A 16,601-nucleotide genomic window follows, 5' to 3' on the forward strand; every position below is an offset into this window, starting at 1 on the left:
ACAAAACAATATAATACTTCAATTTAACAGTCAACAAATTAAAACTAGACTATAATAAGGAGAATAGCAATAATAAACAACAATGTCAATTCAATCAATAGCCTAATGAAATAAACAATGAAAATTAAGGAAAAAAGCAATAATAAACAATAACGTCTATTCAATCAATAATATAAAAATAATAACATAGTAAGACTATATTAAGGAGAATATCAATAATAAACAACAATGTCAAATTAATCAACAGCCTAATGAAAATAAAACAATATTATACAAACCATAATGCATAAGAATCGCTTAATGAACTAAGTGCATGTTGAACAGATATGCCTTAAGAACCCTCTTAAAAGACCCAACATATATATAGTAGTCAATTTATATTTGTATATATAAATATAGTCAAAAGTTTGGAGACACAAAACACATAATTGCAAAAGGGTTTGCACATCAGATTAGTAAACAGAATGTGCTTTTGGAACACTGGATGAATGGCTGCTGATAATGGGCAATGTAGAAATTGCATTAAAGATCAGCCATTTCTTTGTCAAGAATCATTTTGCAATTACTGTATGTAAGCACATAATGTAATCTGAAAACTGCTGCCCTGATTTATAAAATAATGCAAATGATCTCAGCTGGCATTCTGTCTATAATATACATATATTATAGACAGAATGCCAGCTGAGATCATTTGCATTATTTTATAAATATATATATGTGTATATATAGTAGGCCCATCTGTGACGTATGGGAGTTTGAGAAACTTTTCCCAAATGAGGAGGTTATTAATTCAACATCCCCTTGATACTGCAGTTTCATAATTTCCCCAAATGTTGAAGCCCTGGTGATTTCTTTCGGACATATTGTGCTTGAAGTCAAGCTTGAGTTCCATGTTCCTCTTTAAATTGGGCCACTTCTGATTTTTTAACATGCCACTGCATGAGTGCACAGTGCACAGCATTCCTGTTAGGTGAGCTTCAGTCTGTCACAGAGGATATCCTATAAAAATGATAGATGTGACAAAAATCAACATTGGGACAGAGCCAAGAGTTTAAACATTAATTATTGCCTTTGCCAAATGTTACTTAATTGTGTAAATACAAATTGCGATTACGATTAAAAATCAATTAATTGTTCAGCCCTGTACTCAGAAGTAGGGCCTAAAACTCTTAATCTGATTGAGCGAAGTGCTTGAGTAAGCCTGCAGCAAATGGACCATCGGTTGACCTCTCAGGCCTTCAGCAGTAGGCTGACTACATTATTTCAATTTTGTTTCAACCTTGATTGTTAGTGGTCTTAGGCTGTCTTCCAAGGTGTAGTGGGAACTGGCATCCGAACACGTTCGGAACTTGTATAAAAGTGTTGACGCCTAAAGATAGGCTACACAAAGGTAGGCTTTAGGACCCCACGACACGTCCGTTCCAAATCCGAAATCATCAGAGCGCAAAGGATGTCTGGTCAGAATGCGGCTACAGGAAGTGGTTTTGGCTATTACGGGCTACATCAGGGACATGAGACTATTCAGCAGCAGAACATAAAAATATGGCATTATGAAATTGTCGTGTAAACAAAATTAATAACCAAAGGCAAAATAACGACGTTATCGAAATGTTTTGTATCCCTTCAGTAGCCACTGACATTTCAGAGGGCAGATTAATTTAGCCAGAATTCTCGAAGGGAACATGCAGATAAAAGGTGGATTGCGCAGGGGGCGAAAAACATTTAAAAAAAAAAAAAAAAAAAAAAACGGTTTTATGGGATGTGCGTCGAGCTGTCGCAATTATGCTTCCTCAGATAGCAGGTGGTCAAGAGCTCGAACATGATGTCATCTGCAGCTAACGCATCATGGACAGTGGGCTAGGCTATACTATAGTGGGCGAAGTGTCAGATCTTCAGTGTTAGGCTCATGCTCATAGTAATGTAGCCTACACATAGCCTACATTGCAGCTAACAAAACGCCTTATTTAATGCCCGCACTGTATTTTAACCCTAATGAAATAAATTAATTAACCTTATTTCTGAAACAGTTTACGCCACACGATTTGGTCGGATAAGGTCATTTCATACCCGGGCCACATTATCAAGAACATGAAGTGACCATATGACTATCCGACTTGGCATTTTCAGCAGGACGTCGTAAGACAAAGCACGGAGAAACGGCCCCTTACGATCGTGAGAGTAGATCATTGGAACACGTGGATCCAGATCAAACCAGCGTCAACTTTTACATCTAGGAAAAAATACATGCCAAGAATGGTCTCACTCATTTGGAAATAGCCTACTCATTAAGGTATTGCTCAAATTGCGGCATCTGGATAGCATACACGTATTACATTTCCAGGTCAATTAAGAATCTGACTTAAATTCAGATTAATATTTCTAGTGTTTTTCCATTAGCTATCCCCATCTACTGGGGAGTCTACCATTTTATCTAATTCTTACCTTCAAATACGATCATCCTGTGCAATTAAGTCACATGGGCACGTCTTTAACAGTTTATTAGAAAGATGTTGACAATCCTTTTCTTAAAAAAAAAACAAAACATTTCCCCAATATTTTATATAGCCAGTGACACTGACAGGTTGACACACATACTTCAGACTAACCTATTGTAATCCCTGTTTCACACTTGCATTGAACAAACAGTGCAAATATAATTTGGTCAATATAATGTTAACAGTTCTGCTTCATCCGAGTCCTGCCTGACTCTACAACATTTACACTTACAAGGAAAACACCCAGTGTGTGGGGGAACTATTAAATAGAACCCAGTATCCACTTTGTGTATGAAATGATCTACATTGTGTGTGACTTCAAGGGTATGATTAACAGCAAGGAGACACGCTATACAAGTTATGGAAGGAGGGAAAAGTGGGGTTAAAGTTCCAAATAGCATGACAAACTGCAATATTTATACACTATTCTTACAGGGCGGTGTTCCAGTTTGTGGTTTAAAGGGGGACATATGTAATGCACTAGGTAGTTATATACTACAAGGGGATACTTAGTTTAACAGAAGTTTTGAGATAACATACTTAAGGCAGCATATCCAATAGCACTACTGTTACGGACACATTTCTTTGTACATTAAAAAGGCCCTTGGTGGCCATTTAAGTCCTACATAATCATATTGACAACTGAACAATGAGGGTGTGGACAAAAATATTATATTTCCTTGCAATTCATTTTGTATTGCTTACAAGATGGAAAAACTGTACAACGTACTGTGCCGTACTTAAGAATAGGATTAAGAGAATTCATAGTTCATAGTACAACAGAACAAGTTAAAACAGATGAAAAAATAAGCAAGTACAGTATCATTGTGACAAGCGCTGTACAACAGTATGCATATCAACCTTCAGTGGAGCCATGGGTGAGTTTAGAGAGGGACCTGCAAGCAGAGTCTATGGTGATAAAAGATTTGTCCACTTAATCTAGTCTTCCCCTCTTTTCCAGATTGTGAACTGTTCAGTCATGACTCTCCCATTGTTTTGATTAAAGGTTCCTGAGCAGCTTTATTCCAAGTCTGGCATTTCTGGAAGGAGACACCAAATGTTTTAAAAATTCCAATATGCACTAGTCTACACAATCATCACAATTAAAATCCAATGGATGAATAATACTTACTTTCATCATCACTGTCTGCACTGTCTTCCTAGATGGGGAAAATTATAGAACAAATTGTAAAACTCTGCTGCCTACTTATGGGTAGCTATGGCTACCAACAGCAAACATGCATGTCTTAAAATCAAGGAGATATTGCAGGTCATGATTTATGACTGTTGAGAAAGCAAACAGGTTAAAAATCACTCAATAAGTAACTTACTTCCTCTACTCCATCTAGGTCTGGCATTCCATCCTCGCCACCCATGGTGTTCATCATCTGTAAACATTATGGCCAATATTGGAGCAATTCAAGTTCTTTGATTATGGGCCCGTGCACACATAGTAGGAAATGATCTTAGGGGCAAATTCTCCCATGTGTGCAACTAAGCAATTTTCCTGCGCACATTCTGCTCTTCACATACATCAGTCAGTCATTTACGCACCATGGAGCCAGTGAAGCGCTTTGGGAGAAGCTACTCCAAAATCCAGGCGTTTCTTATGTATACAATTCACATTCTGCCACTGACTTAAGCACTTTCCCAGCTAAGCACTATAGAGGGCTGTATTAAAGTGTAAGTTCCGTGTAAATTGACCCATAGTCCTGTTCAAGCTCACCACATGCAGCCCATAGGAAAAAGAATGAGATAATGTGGGACAACATGGGCCAAGCTATGGACAGCCAGCTTAAAGCAGACCCATGGGCATCAAAACTGAAACTGAAAGTAACTCCTCACTGCCCCACGGGTCTGATTTAAGCTGGCTGTCCATAACTTGGCCTATGTTGTCCCAAATGTCTCATTCTTTTTCCAATGGGCCGCATGTGGTGAGCTTATACAACAGGGCTATGGGTCATTTTACACGGAACTTACACTTTAAGTTTGAGCGCCACTACAAGGTGAAACAGCATATTGCTCGATGTCGGCAGTAGGCCTAGTTCTAAATACATGCATGTTACACAGAATGTTAATTAGCATTAGAGTATAAAATTTGGTGCTTAATATGCTGATACGGCTTTATGTTTTTTTCCCCATCAAACTTTGGATATTGGAGCTTACAGACTGTGCACCTTCAGTTTTAACTGAAGTCATCTTCTCATAGCCTACTTCGTTGGAATCTGTCAATTTCTTCCCAACTTGACCGAAGTCATCCATACACTTGCGCAGACGCCTGCATTATTGTTGAGCAGAAATGACTGTGCATATTCTCCTGTCTCTGGTTCGTTTCTAATGGTGGCTGGTATTGTTATGCCAGTCTCTCTACTGTATTAGAAATTGCAGGTGTCAGTCTACAGCTTTGTTTGCATAAATACATTTATATTATGAAGCAGCTGCCAACTTTCTTTCTCAACAGTGGGTTTTAAATTATGAATCTACACACGCCAAACATGTCTTGACTCTTCATAAACAATCCTCAAAAAAAATCAAAAGTGAAATTACATTTAAGTAAACTCTTTGTTAGGCTATGTGAGGACACATAATTTTACTGTAGGCCATTCACTATTCAGTTAACCTTGCTTACGTTTTCAAAATCAAAGACTGGTTTGTGTTCTTTCTGGATTTAAATGGCATTCAGAAGGTCAATGAGAAAATCCACATTTTCATATCAAAAGATGTAGCCTACATTCTGGTGTTCAGGCTATTTCACGTTGCTTTGTGTAAATGTGTTAAGTTGAATGAAATCTGCTAGATGTGATTAATTAACGCTTACGCTCAGCTATATCAGCCATGTCCGAATGTTTGGTTATTTTGCGTATTAATTTTATTAGTAAGGTTTATAGTGTGCAACTTTAATATAAGCCATTGGAGCATGTTATGCAGGTTAATTAATTGAGTAGGCAGTTTCAAATGTGGCCCAGAACACATGTCTGTTCATATTACAAACACCATCAAGCCGAATGCATTCTGAACCACTTATCAATGTGTTTTTTGTGATCAACTCTCTGATCGGATCGAACGTACAGGATGCGTACACTGAAAGTCACTGAACCGAAATAGTGGGGTTCTGGGGTCATTTTTAACACACTCTCAAATTGGGGCTTATCTAATTGCAAACCATCAAGGATTTTTTAAGTATCTTATATAATTTCTCTGCGGATTATTCTTTGTTGAAAGATAGCTATATCGTGTCTGATTGTTTCTTTATTATGCATATTGATCTTACATTAAGAAAGCGTGTTTTAGTTTGTGGCTTTAACTTAACGTGAGCCACTTGGCACGTTATGCAGGGGTCATCAATTGAGTAGGCAGTTTCAAATGAGACCCAGGACGCATTCCTGTTCACATTACAAGTACTATCCAATGACAGAGGTCCTGAACCACCTCCAAAAATATTTTTTGTGATCAAATCTCTGATCGGATCCGGGTGCGTACACACCTGGCATTAGTCGTCTGAAGTGGTCAAGATTCGACCATAATGCCAGGTTTGAACAGGGCCTGTGTCATAGTGACAACAAATGTGATTCTGGCACCCCCTAGTGTCAGACGCCTCCTATGACAAGTACACATTCCAACCCTAAAGCCAAGAGATTCATTTTCTGATAATAGTTTAAAGAGAAACTATGCAGTTTTGGCAATTTCTTCGCCGTTCTCTCGGTTTTTGCTCGCAGGTTTCTCTGCAGAGCTCCCCCTACAGCTTCAGAGTATATGATTTACGACACTCCTCAATCGGTCAGTCTGCCGTTTCCTCTTTCCCTGTTCCTCCGACAACGGTTTACTCGCTTTCTGCTTCTTTTCGCTGGCTCTGCCATTACGAATGTCTGAGAAACTCCATAGCTACCTTGTTCTAGCCGGTGCCTGGCGTGTATGTGTGTAGTGCAGTAAAGCAATTCGTGACATTGCAAGGCTGCGAGCTATAGCTGCGAGACTCTGTCTCTGAGGCTGTCGGCCGGAAGGCCCAAAGTTGCAAGGGTGGTTTCCCGCTCACAGGCACTAGGGGGAAGCGAGTCGGCCACCATTCAACCCGAAAAAAGTCATATAACCATTCCAATGACTTCGAAGCTGTTCAGTTAAGGTAAATTAAGCTAATAAAACTGCATAGCTCCCCTTTAACTTTCAATTCATACATAAACCCACAATACTAAAATATTTAACTATTTTAAATGCAGAGACTAGTTTAATTTGTACCGTAAAGCAACATTTCAAAATTCATTAACTTCTGAAATGAGTATTTTCTCTACCTGTTCCAACATGTGCTCAAAAATCATATGAAAGTAATTACAGTATATTATACCTTTTAAAGGTGTTTAAACTATAATCTATGCTGCACCATAATTTCCCTTTGTAGATGAATAAAGTAATCGATCTCTATCTGATCTGTCTATGTCTACTTCTTATGTATATTCAGTATGCCTAAAGGTATTGAAAGAGACTCCAGTATGCTATGCACATAATGTGAACCTCTTGTGCCAACAATCTAATCAATGTCTGAACTTTACTGAGAAGTATATGTTAAACCATACATTTAAACCCAAGAATCTGTATGCTCACCTCTGAGAAACGGTCAAAATTGTCAAGTTCCTCATCTGAGTCATCCTCCCAGTCTCTCCAGTTGTTAAAGTCCACACTTAGCCAATTCAGCTGGAAATTATGAACCACAATTATCCTACCTTTTCTGGCTGAAGTATTTGAAAGCAATTGTGTTTTACCTGCCATGTTAAAAATCAAGTGCAAACTAACAATCTACAATGCAAGGTTTCATCTGATGGACGGCAGTTACCTTGGCTTTTTCTTTTGTTAATCTTGGCCATTTCTTCCCAGCCTCAACTTTTCGTAAACAGCACAACACTGACCGATCTGTACGTTTATGTTTGGATTCCTGTGAACAAGAAATATGTATTCAATGAAATTACTATATTCAATAATTAAGACCATATAGGCTAGTTTTGTTTTAATTCAAAAGGATTTTTAATTTCGATTCAACTTACATTTTGATCGATAGCTTCAAACAGGTCAACTTCATTTGAATGCTTCACACTGTCAGTCCCACCTAGACAACTAAAGTGCAGAATGAGGAAGATAGTTGTAACTGAGACTTAATCGAAAACATTAGACCACACACTGTATTTAATGACCATGTCTTAAGGACATAAGGGCACTGCCCACATGTTTTTGTTTCAAAAACTGTATTTAAATGTCAATTTACCTAAAACCAAACTTTGACTTTTCAAAATTCACTTCAACATTCTTGCTGTCAGCAACGCAGAACTCGATGAAGACACAGTCCCGTCTGTCATACCACTTGGCAGTTGCTGGATGCCTGTTTTCAAGGGCCAAGAAAGAGCACTATCAATCAACGGATGTAGAGAGCAGAATGTCAGCTGCGAATGACTTAAACACAGTAAAGAGCACCGAAATTAAAAGGCATCACTGATCTTAGTAGGCACAGTAAAAGAAAGTCATTGGCCATCTGTACTTGACAGGTGGCCTACACAGGTGAGACAAAGGTCCTGCATCAATTTACCACTACAATAACTATCATATTGCGCTCAAGCTAATCCATGGAGTCTCCTTGTTACTGAGAAATCTTAAGCAGGCTGAAGCTGTCCAACATATGTCCATTGTGTGTGATTACACAGGCTGGAAACATTTAGGAAAAAGGACACGAGAAACCAAAAACTATGGTTCAGAAACCATTCCAATTTGCACTACATAACCCATGGAGGCTTAGTGCTACATCAATAACGGTAAATATTCACATTATAAAATACTCATGTATCTATATAACGTTATCAAACATAGGATAATGCCATGTGTGATAGCTAGCAAAGGCTACCCTAATATCGGATAACCAACAGTCCCAACTATTGTAGTACTACAACTAATAACAATAAATACCACCAACACGTCAGTTTCTAAGAAAGTCCCTCGCAAAGGCGTTTGCTAGCTCATGGCTAGCTAATGACACTTCTTACAGGTGCACAAGCACACACTAGCCATTTGGGAATCTAGCGATAGTACTAGCATGCTACGTTAGCTAGTAAATTCACATGGAGCATAGCTCACTAGCTAGTTAATCCTTGACAACAGTATCCAACAATGACCGATTTCAAGCTCGTGTTACGGTAACTATATTGGTTTTATTGGACAACTTTCAAAACTTGGGATATATTCTGAATTAATGTTGTAATTTATTGCCACCCAACTCGGCCCCATTAAAGCCATCTCGTCCGTAAACCGACATGCGACCATTAACGTTAACATTACCTCATTCATTCGCCACTAGGCTGACATGCTTTGCCTGCCGAATACGCTAATATGATAGCATGCTAAGATGCAGGTAGAATGTTGTAGTTGTCCCAATGCTACCTTTATTGTCACAGACGTTCAATCTAACTTAAGTTAATGTTCACATCCATATAACTAGACTTGATGGCCGATGATGGTGTCTAAGTAATCTGGCTAACGCTACGGTTCTCTTAAGTATGACTTTGCAACGCTAGAACTAGCTAACGTTAGCTAGCTACATTAGACAGGCTACCTCAACCCATGCCTGTGCAGACAAGCCAAATACTGGCTAGCAAGATCTTAGAATACTATAAGCTAATGTTAGCCATTCCTTTTGCGCTAGCTAGTTGTGTATCGAACACAGGCGCCTTGTGAACACACGTGTACTATTTCCTTCTAAATGATAAGCGATTCATCATAGTAAGCACACATACATGCTGACCAAGTATGCGCCAGGGCCTTACTAGCCAACAGTAGCGCTCACTAAATTCCGATGCCTTGCGTTAGCTCACGTTACCCTCCCGCCTTTCATTTCACCCGTTCGCTAACTAACAAGTGTGCAGACTAGCCTACTTGCACAGCAACCAACAATTTGTCCAGTTATCACATCACATGAGCGCGGGTATCCATAATTGTGTTGTCTATTTAACACACGTCAACGTTGATACTTACATATCTTGGTAATAAATAGATAGTCAGGTCTTTGGGACGACAATTTTTTTCGGAGATAGCAACTCGGGGATTCCGACTGAATGGACTGTGGAGGAAAAGTGGGTGGGAACTAACAGTCCCTGATACACACGAACCACCCGCTTGCTGGACGTTTCTGGAACTTCTCAAACGTCTCGAGATAATCTTGTTACAGTCTATGGTTGTGAAGGATGGAAGGGTGCCCCAAGAAGACTACTGTAAGGATAATGCGATTATTCGAAGGGAATGCTAAAGTGACAGATATGTACTACAACATTTGGTTATGTTATGTTGAATGCAATTACGGCAAAGCAACTGACAAAGAAACTGAAATAACCCCATACAAAGTATTAAATAACTCCCTGGATTTCTTAGCCTGGCTAACACCAGACCCTTTTCAATACAATTTTATTTGAGGTAAAGGTCTGGCGAAGGATTCACCTCCCATTTCCAAAAGGCGTCACCAAAGGACACCGATCAAAATGCCTCAGGACGCAATTGGAGAGACAGAAAACCAATCAGAGCAACGAAAGAGATGACCTATGCCAGAGACTTTCTAATGTGGAGACACAGCACTCAAAAAATACTCCATAGAAATGAATGGGGCTAGTTTATCACGCCAATATGGCCGTTGTCTACACATATCCCACCCCTTACTCGGCAAAACGTCGACATGTGAATACGTTGAGCCAATCATGTGGTGTGATGTGAATACATTGAGCCAATCATATGGTGTGTTGTGAAGACATCGTGCCATGAACAGAATCGCTGCGTGGTTTCGTACACATGAACAGAATCTCCGCATGTTCTTCGCTTAGTTCAGACACGATGATTTCCGTCGGAAATACTAGGAGGGGAGTAGTGTAATGGGTCCATTGTAATTAGTGTCTACACGTCCTTCTTTATCGTAATGTGCTGATTCACTATTGGTGCCACACCCAACAGGGTCCATATAGACACTAATTATGACCGCCGCACAGCGAAGGTTTAGTCAGATTTTTCTTCTTTTTTCTTTTTCGCATGTCCAAATTTCCGTCAAGGATTCCCGGGACACTGAAAGACCGGGGTAGACGAAACTTGGTGGGCATGTAACCCCACATGGATAGCATGGAACCATTGTTTTTCGTTTTGATCTGTAGCCCCCCCTGGACTGCACCTCGAAAAGGAGGGTAGGGCAGACACAGTTTTCTGTTAATATCTCGAACCCGCTTTTTTTTTGTATGTTGATCTCAAGGGGCCATGTCAACCCATTCCATAACCACTCATTTCATGTATAAGCACCTAGTTAAACACAAAAAAAGTAAAATGAGGTGTTGTAATCGCAGGTATCTGTGACCTAACATAGTCAAAACTGCACGAAATTGGAAGTGTAGGATCATTATGACACCCTTTGAATGCACGCCAAGTTTCGTGGAATTCCGTTCATGGGGGGCCACACAATAAATTAATTTATGTTACTATACACCAACTGGCCTGTAGGTGGCCAGAGACAGTTTTCTGTGAATATCTCGAGAACCGTAAGGCCTAGGAGGTCCACCTTTTTTTTGTATGTTGGTCTTAAGGGGGCATGTCAACCCATCCCATTACCACTTATTTCATGTATAGCGCCACCTAGTTAAAAATTAAAAAGCAAAAAATGAGGTGTTTTCATCACAATATCTCTGGCTGACATGGTCAAAACTGCACGAAATTGAAAGTGTAGGATCATTATGACACCCTCCGAATGCATGCCAAGTTTTGTGAACTTTCGTTCATGGGGGGCCTTACAATAAAATAATTTATTTAGTGACCGTACACCAACAAGGATTCCCGGGACACTGAAAGACCGGGGTACACGAAACTTGGTGGGCATGTAACCCCACATGGATAGCATGGAACCATCGTTTTTCGTTTTGATCTGTAGCCCCCCCGCTGTACTGGACCCCCCGAAAGGAGGGTAGGGCAGACACAGTTTTCTGTGAATATCTTGAGAACTGTAGGGCCTAGGATGACCAATTTTTTCCGTATGTTTGCCTCCAGGGGTCACGTTAACCCATTCCATGTGCACACATGTGCATAAACAGACACGCACACACATACATTCACAGTAATCATACGTATGACACATACTCACACTGTAAACATATGTACGCATGCATGCACATGCACAAACACACATACGCAGGTCAACACACAAGCACGCACACACACACACACACACACCCACACACATAAACATAAACATGTACACGCACACATGCACACAATTCAAGAATTTCTCAGAATTATGAACAGGCAAGATGGGGGTGGGGTTGTATAAAATGAATTTTACATGTGAAATCTATGAACTAATCATGTTTTGGTACTTGTTGTCTAGCAGATACCAGTGAGAATTGAGTGTGGATAATGCAATTTAGTGAGACAGTTAGAATCATATACAGTAGGCCTTTCAGCGTGATTTATTTTTGTGGAAAAAATGTGCTGGACTGGGCGGCGGTCATATTTTGTACCGCTCGGCGGTACATCTAGTTACATTTAGAATAGCGGCAGGTTCAAACACACCTGGCTCCACACAGGAAACAAATGAGTTCACCTAGAGCCTTTTGTGCAACAAGTCCATTCATGGGTTTCATCAGGTGTATAAAATCAAGCACCTAGTTTATTAATGCAGACTGCATGGTGCTTGATTTTATACACCTGTGGCAAGGGACCTGATGAAACCCAAGAATAGCAGCATCTTAGCATTCCGAAAACCCACAATAGACCTCTGAAGTTCGCCTACAGATAGGAACCAGCTGCCATCTTAGCCCATATAAGGAGTCCGGTTGTTAGTTGAAGCTCACCACCATGCTGGGTCTGCCTGTCTGCTAATATCTTTCTGCCTCTCTCCCTACTGGTCTGCAGGGGGAGCTGTTTGGGGTTAGTTTGGCAGCTAATGGGCTGCTGATTGCAGGAAGAAAAAAAGCAGTTCCTCCACGGTGGCTTGGGCTCTCCTCTACTGCTCTGGCCTTCTGTCATTGGGGGCTGGCTGCAGCTCTTTTGGGGGCTCATTTAGCCATTTGTTCCCGAAAATTGGAAGTAGTCTAATTCCTGGTTAGGTGTGTAGAGCTACGTAATCGGCGCTTTATTTTCCCACACATTGACTATGTGGCGGCCCACCACTATATCAACATTGACCACCACACAATGATTTTCCAGGTTGTACTAAATTGTGCTTAAATCTGGTTCATCATAACCACGCTATGCTAATTTGTTAAAAACTGTTGAATTCTGCAAAAAAAGTTAATTCTGCAAACCTACTCCCACAAATAGAATTCAGTACTGTGGGAAACACTGTATACTCTTTTGATCCCGTGAGGGAAATTTGATTTGCATTTATCCTAATCCGTGAATTAGTGAAACACACTCAGCACACAGTGAATACACAGTGAGGTGAAGCACACACTAATCCCGACCCAGTGAGGGGTTAGGTGCCTTGCTCAAGGGCACTTCAGCCGTGCCTACTCGGGGTCGGGGTTCAAACCGACAACCCTCCGGTTACAAGTCCGAAGCACTAACCAGTAAGCCACGGCTGCCCCTTTCTGGGGATGGAAGTGGGCGTAGGCCTAGTACTGTAGTAATAGTTTGGGCTTACCGGCTTTTCGCTAGTGTTTGTTTTGGGGGAGTTCCACACTGATTTTGTTTGGGAAGAACGTTTGTTTGTTAAAAGGTAACTGGGGAGCTTTGAGAGCATTGTGTGATATTTCTTCAGGCCATTTGTTGTTGTGCGATCTCGGTTTTCGTAGCGGAGCGACTGATCTTGTGGAGCTGTACGTCATCCCCGGTTTAGAGTGCTTCCGCGCTGGGTTTGTTAGGCTGCTGTTCCACTGTTTCTGGGCCAGAGCACCGCTGTGACGAACCGGCTGCATTGGTTTCTATCGGGACAATACGACTTCAGCAGCGCTTGGTAGTAAATGATGTATCATCCTGGTCCTTGGAAACAGTGTGAAGATAGGTCAGTATGACGGGGGCAAATGCTTAGGGGGAATGCTCAATGATTGGACTGTTCTGCTGCGTAAACTGTGTTCCACTTTGCTGATTTATTTTTGTATGGTTGGATAAATATAATCGGAAGACCAGTATTTGTTTGTGTGGTTTTGGTCGTTGTTGATCTGGTTGCTCCTTCTGAGAGCCTGTTGGTTGCACTCACAAAAATGTTGCTGATCATTATTTAATTGAATTAACGGTGCCGAAATCGGCAAAGAAAGAACAATTGGTTCAGTTCATTCGTGAACGTTTAAAGAAAAAGCAAGTCTTGCCGGGGGGCACTCCGGTAGAGCCTAGTCCACCAGGTCCTTTTTTTCCAACTGCACCTGTGTCTAAAATGGCAGCATTGACTTTTGAGCAGCAAAAATAACTTCTACGGATGCAGTTGGATCAAAAGGAATTAGAGTTGGAGCGTGAGAGAGAGCAAAGGAAATGAGAAATTGAACAGGAGCTATTACGTCAGAAAACTGCAGAAGACAAAGATTGCGTATTCGAGATGGAGAAATTTAAACATGTTGAGCATGAGCAGGCCCGTGAGCTAGAGCGCTTTGCTATTACAAGCTGTACTGATTGTTCGTGGGCTGGAGGCATTTGTGGCGTTGCCTTCGGCTGATAGAAAGAGCTATCGATTAGCTAAAGAAACTGTGAAAGTGTTACAAACTTATTCCTGAGGTGTATAGACAACGCTTTTGTAACTGCAGAAAGTTCGAAAGGCAAACCCATGCTGAGTTGGCAAGAGACTTAACTCGTTTTTATTTTTCTGGAGCAGTTTAAAGACGCCTTGCCCGAACAAATTACCACGTATTTAAATGACCATGAGGTGAAGACAGCTGCCAAGGCTGCGGTCCTTGCAGACATGGCCGGATTATCATGACCACGGGCCCTGGGCACAAAATCGGAATGGGCCCGCACGCACGCACGCAGGCGAATAGCCAACAAGCTCACTCTCACGAAGGACAGTGTTTACAGCGCATAAACCGCTGGTTACAACTGTAACCGTGGTTCTATGAATAGTGGAAGACCGCCAGAGGCGATGAAAACATAGTGGAAGATATCATGCGCTCGCGCATTGGCTACGAGAACTTATTGATTGGTTGTCATCTGGTGACATCATGACGCTACAATATATAAGCCTACAGATTTGTCATGATCTTTCTCCAAGGTCATTCTCGCCATCCGAGTGACCAAGGACTCTGGCGGTCTTCCACTATTCATAGAACCACGGTTACAGTTGTAACCAGCATTCTATTTCATAGTTACAGACCGCCAGAGGCGATGAAAACATAGTGGAAGACTTATACCACCAAGTCACGAGGAATAAAGACCCACAAGCATCACAGTTGAGTTCAACAACTTTATTTAAAGCACACAGGTTAACGCAACAATCCTAGTCCTCACTAGGGAGTACTGCTGCAGAGACCGGAGGAAGCGGAACCACGTTCAACCGGTAAAACCTTGAAAAAGTGCAGGGCATAGACCAAGTAGCCGCAGAACAGATGTCGGCAAGAGTTATGCCCTTCAGAGCTGCCCAAGAGGTCGCGATAGCACGCGTCGAGTGGCACCTCACAGATGTGGGAGCCGTTTTGCCAGCAGAATGATGCGCAGAAACGATAGCGTCCGAGACCCAGTGCGCCAGCCTCTGTCTCGAAATGGCCGCCCCCTTCTGACAGGCCCCGAAGCGCACAAACAGTTGGTCTGTCGTGCGCCACTGCACAGTCACTGAAAGATACAGCCGTAAGGCTCGCACTGGACACAATGGTAAGCGTGATCCTTCATCAGGCTAAAATGCAGCCAAAGTAATAGGCTGATTGGCAAACTGCGGGGACAGCACCTTAAGCAAAAAAGCAGGGTTAGGCCACAGAGTAACCTGGTTGTCATCTGGTCCCCATCGCATGCACAGAGCACTTACTGAGAGGGCGTGAAGTTCCCCAACTCTTTTGGCAGATGTGATTGCCAATAAAAAGGCTGTTTTCAATGAGATCCATTTAATGTCAGCATGTTCCAGCGGCTCAAATGGAGGCAAACATAGACCGTTGAGAACAGTGTGCAAGTCCCAGGAGGCAATGGCAACTCTCGGCCGTGGGTGCAATCTTCGTGCGCCTTTCAAGAAGGCCACCACTAATTTGTGAGCGCCTAAGGAAGCCCCGTCTATAGGAGCCCTATGGGCTGACAATGCAGCGACATACACCTTCAACGTGGCTGGAGTCCGTCCTTCATCCAGGAGGTGTTGTAAGAACTCAAGCACTGCTGCCACAGAACACTCAGCAGGGCTTAGATTGTGAGCCGCGCACCAAGCACTGAAAAGCCTCCACCTGCTAGCATACATTACCCTCGTGGACTGAGCACGAGCATTTAGAACAGTGTGTTGAAACCCTTCTGAACAATCCATGATGCTCTGGTTCCCCCTAGTGGCCAGACCCAAAGTTTTAGCCTGTCCGGGCAGGGGTGCCACAGAGAGCCCTCCATCTGAGACAATAAGTCCTTCCTCAAGGGCAGAGGACTCGGTGGTCCCATTGTTAACTTTTGCAACAAGTGAAACCATGGCATGCTCGGCCACCTGGGAGCTATCAAAAGCACCCTGTGGCCTGTTTCCTCCTGACACACCCTCAATACTGCCCAGATCAGTGGTATCGGAGGGAAGGCATAAAGCAGGAGGTTCACTTTCGTGGGCCAGAGCATCCCTGCCCAGTGTGTGGTCTGTTTCGAGGCGAACAGGTCCACTGCTGCTGCACCGTAAGTGTTCCAGATCATTTTCACCACCCCTTTGTGTAAACACCAATCCACTGGTCTCGGGCCCCCCCGGGACAGAGTGTCTGCCACGGTGTTGAGGCGGCCGGGAAGGTGTCTCGCACGCAGAGAGAGAAATCGTGTCTCCGCCCAAGTCAGAAGTGCCAGCGTCAGCTGAAGGGAGGGGAGGGACCTCGTGCCGCCCTGATGATTTATATGAAACACCACTGAAGTGTTGTCGGTCCTGACCAACACATGCTTTCCCACCAGAACATGCTCGAAATGTTTCAGAGTCAGGAAGACTGCCTGTAATTCCAGAAAGTTGATATGGCATCGTTTCATGTGAGGACC

At 42.2% G+C, this 16,601-nt stretch overlaps 1 protein-coding gene across 1 annotated transcript; it reads right to left on the minus strand.

Moving 5' to 3' along the window:
* Positions 1-2,481: 2,481 nt before the first annotated feature.
* On the minus strand, positions 2,482-9,648 carry ptges3b (prostaglandin E synthase 3b (cytosolic)). Its single transcript, XM_048241708.1, has 8 exons — positions 9,501-9,648; positions 7,747-7,860; positions 7,529-7,598; positions 7,321-7,419; positions 7,092-7,181; positions 3,827-3,883; positions 3,628-3,655; positions 2,482-3,535 (listed from the first exon to the last, which is right to left on the minus strand). Coding segments are annotated over exons 1-8 (480 nt in total). The 5' UTR covers positions 9,503-9,648; the 3' UTR covers positions 2,482-3,515.
* Between the last annotated feature and the right edge of the window lie 6,953 nt (positions 9,649-16,601).

This window comes from Alosa alosa, chromosome 4 (assembly GCF_017589495.1).
Source record: "Alosa alosa isolate M-15738 ecotype Scorff River chromosome 4, AALO_Geno_1.1, whole genome shotgun sequence".
Taxonomy (NCBI): domain Eukaryota; kingdom Metazoa; phylum Chordata; class Actinopteri; order Clupeiformes; family Clupeidae; genus Alosa; species Alosa alosa.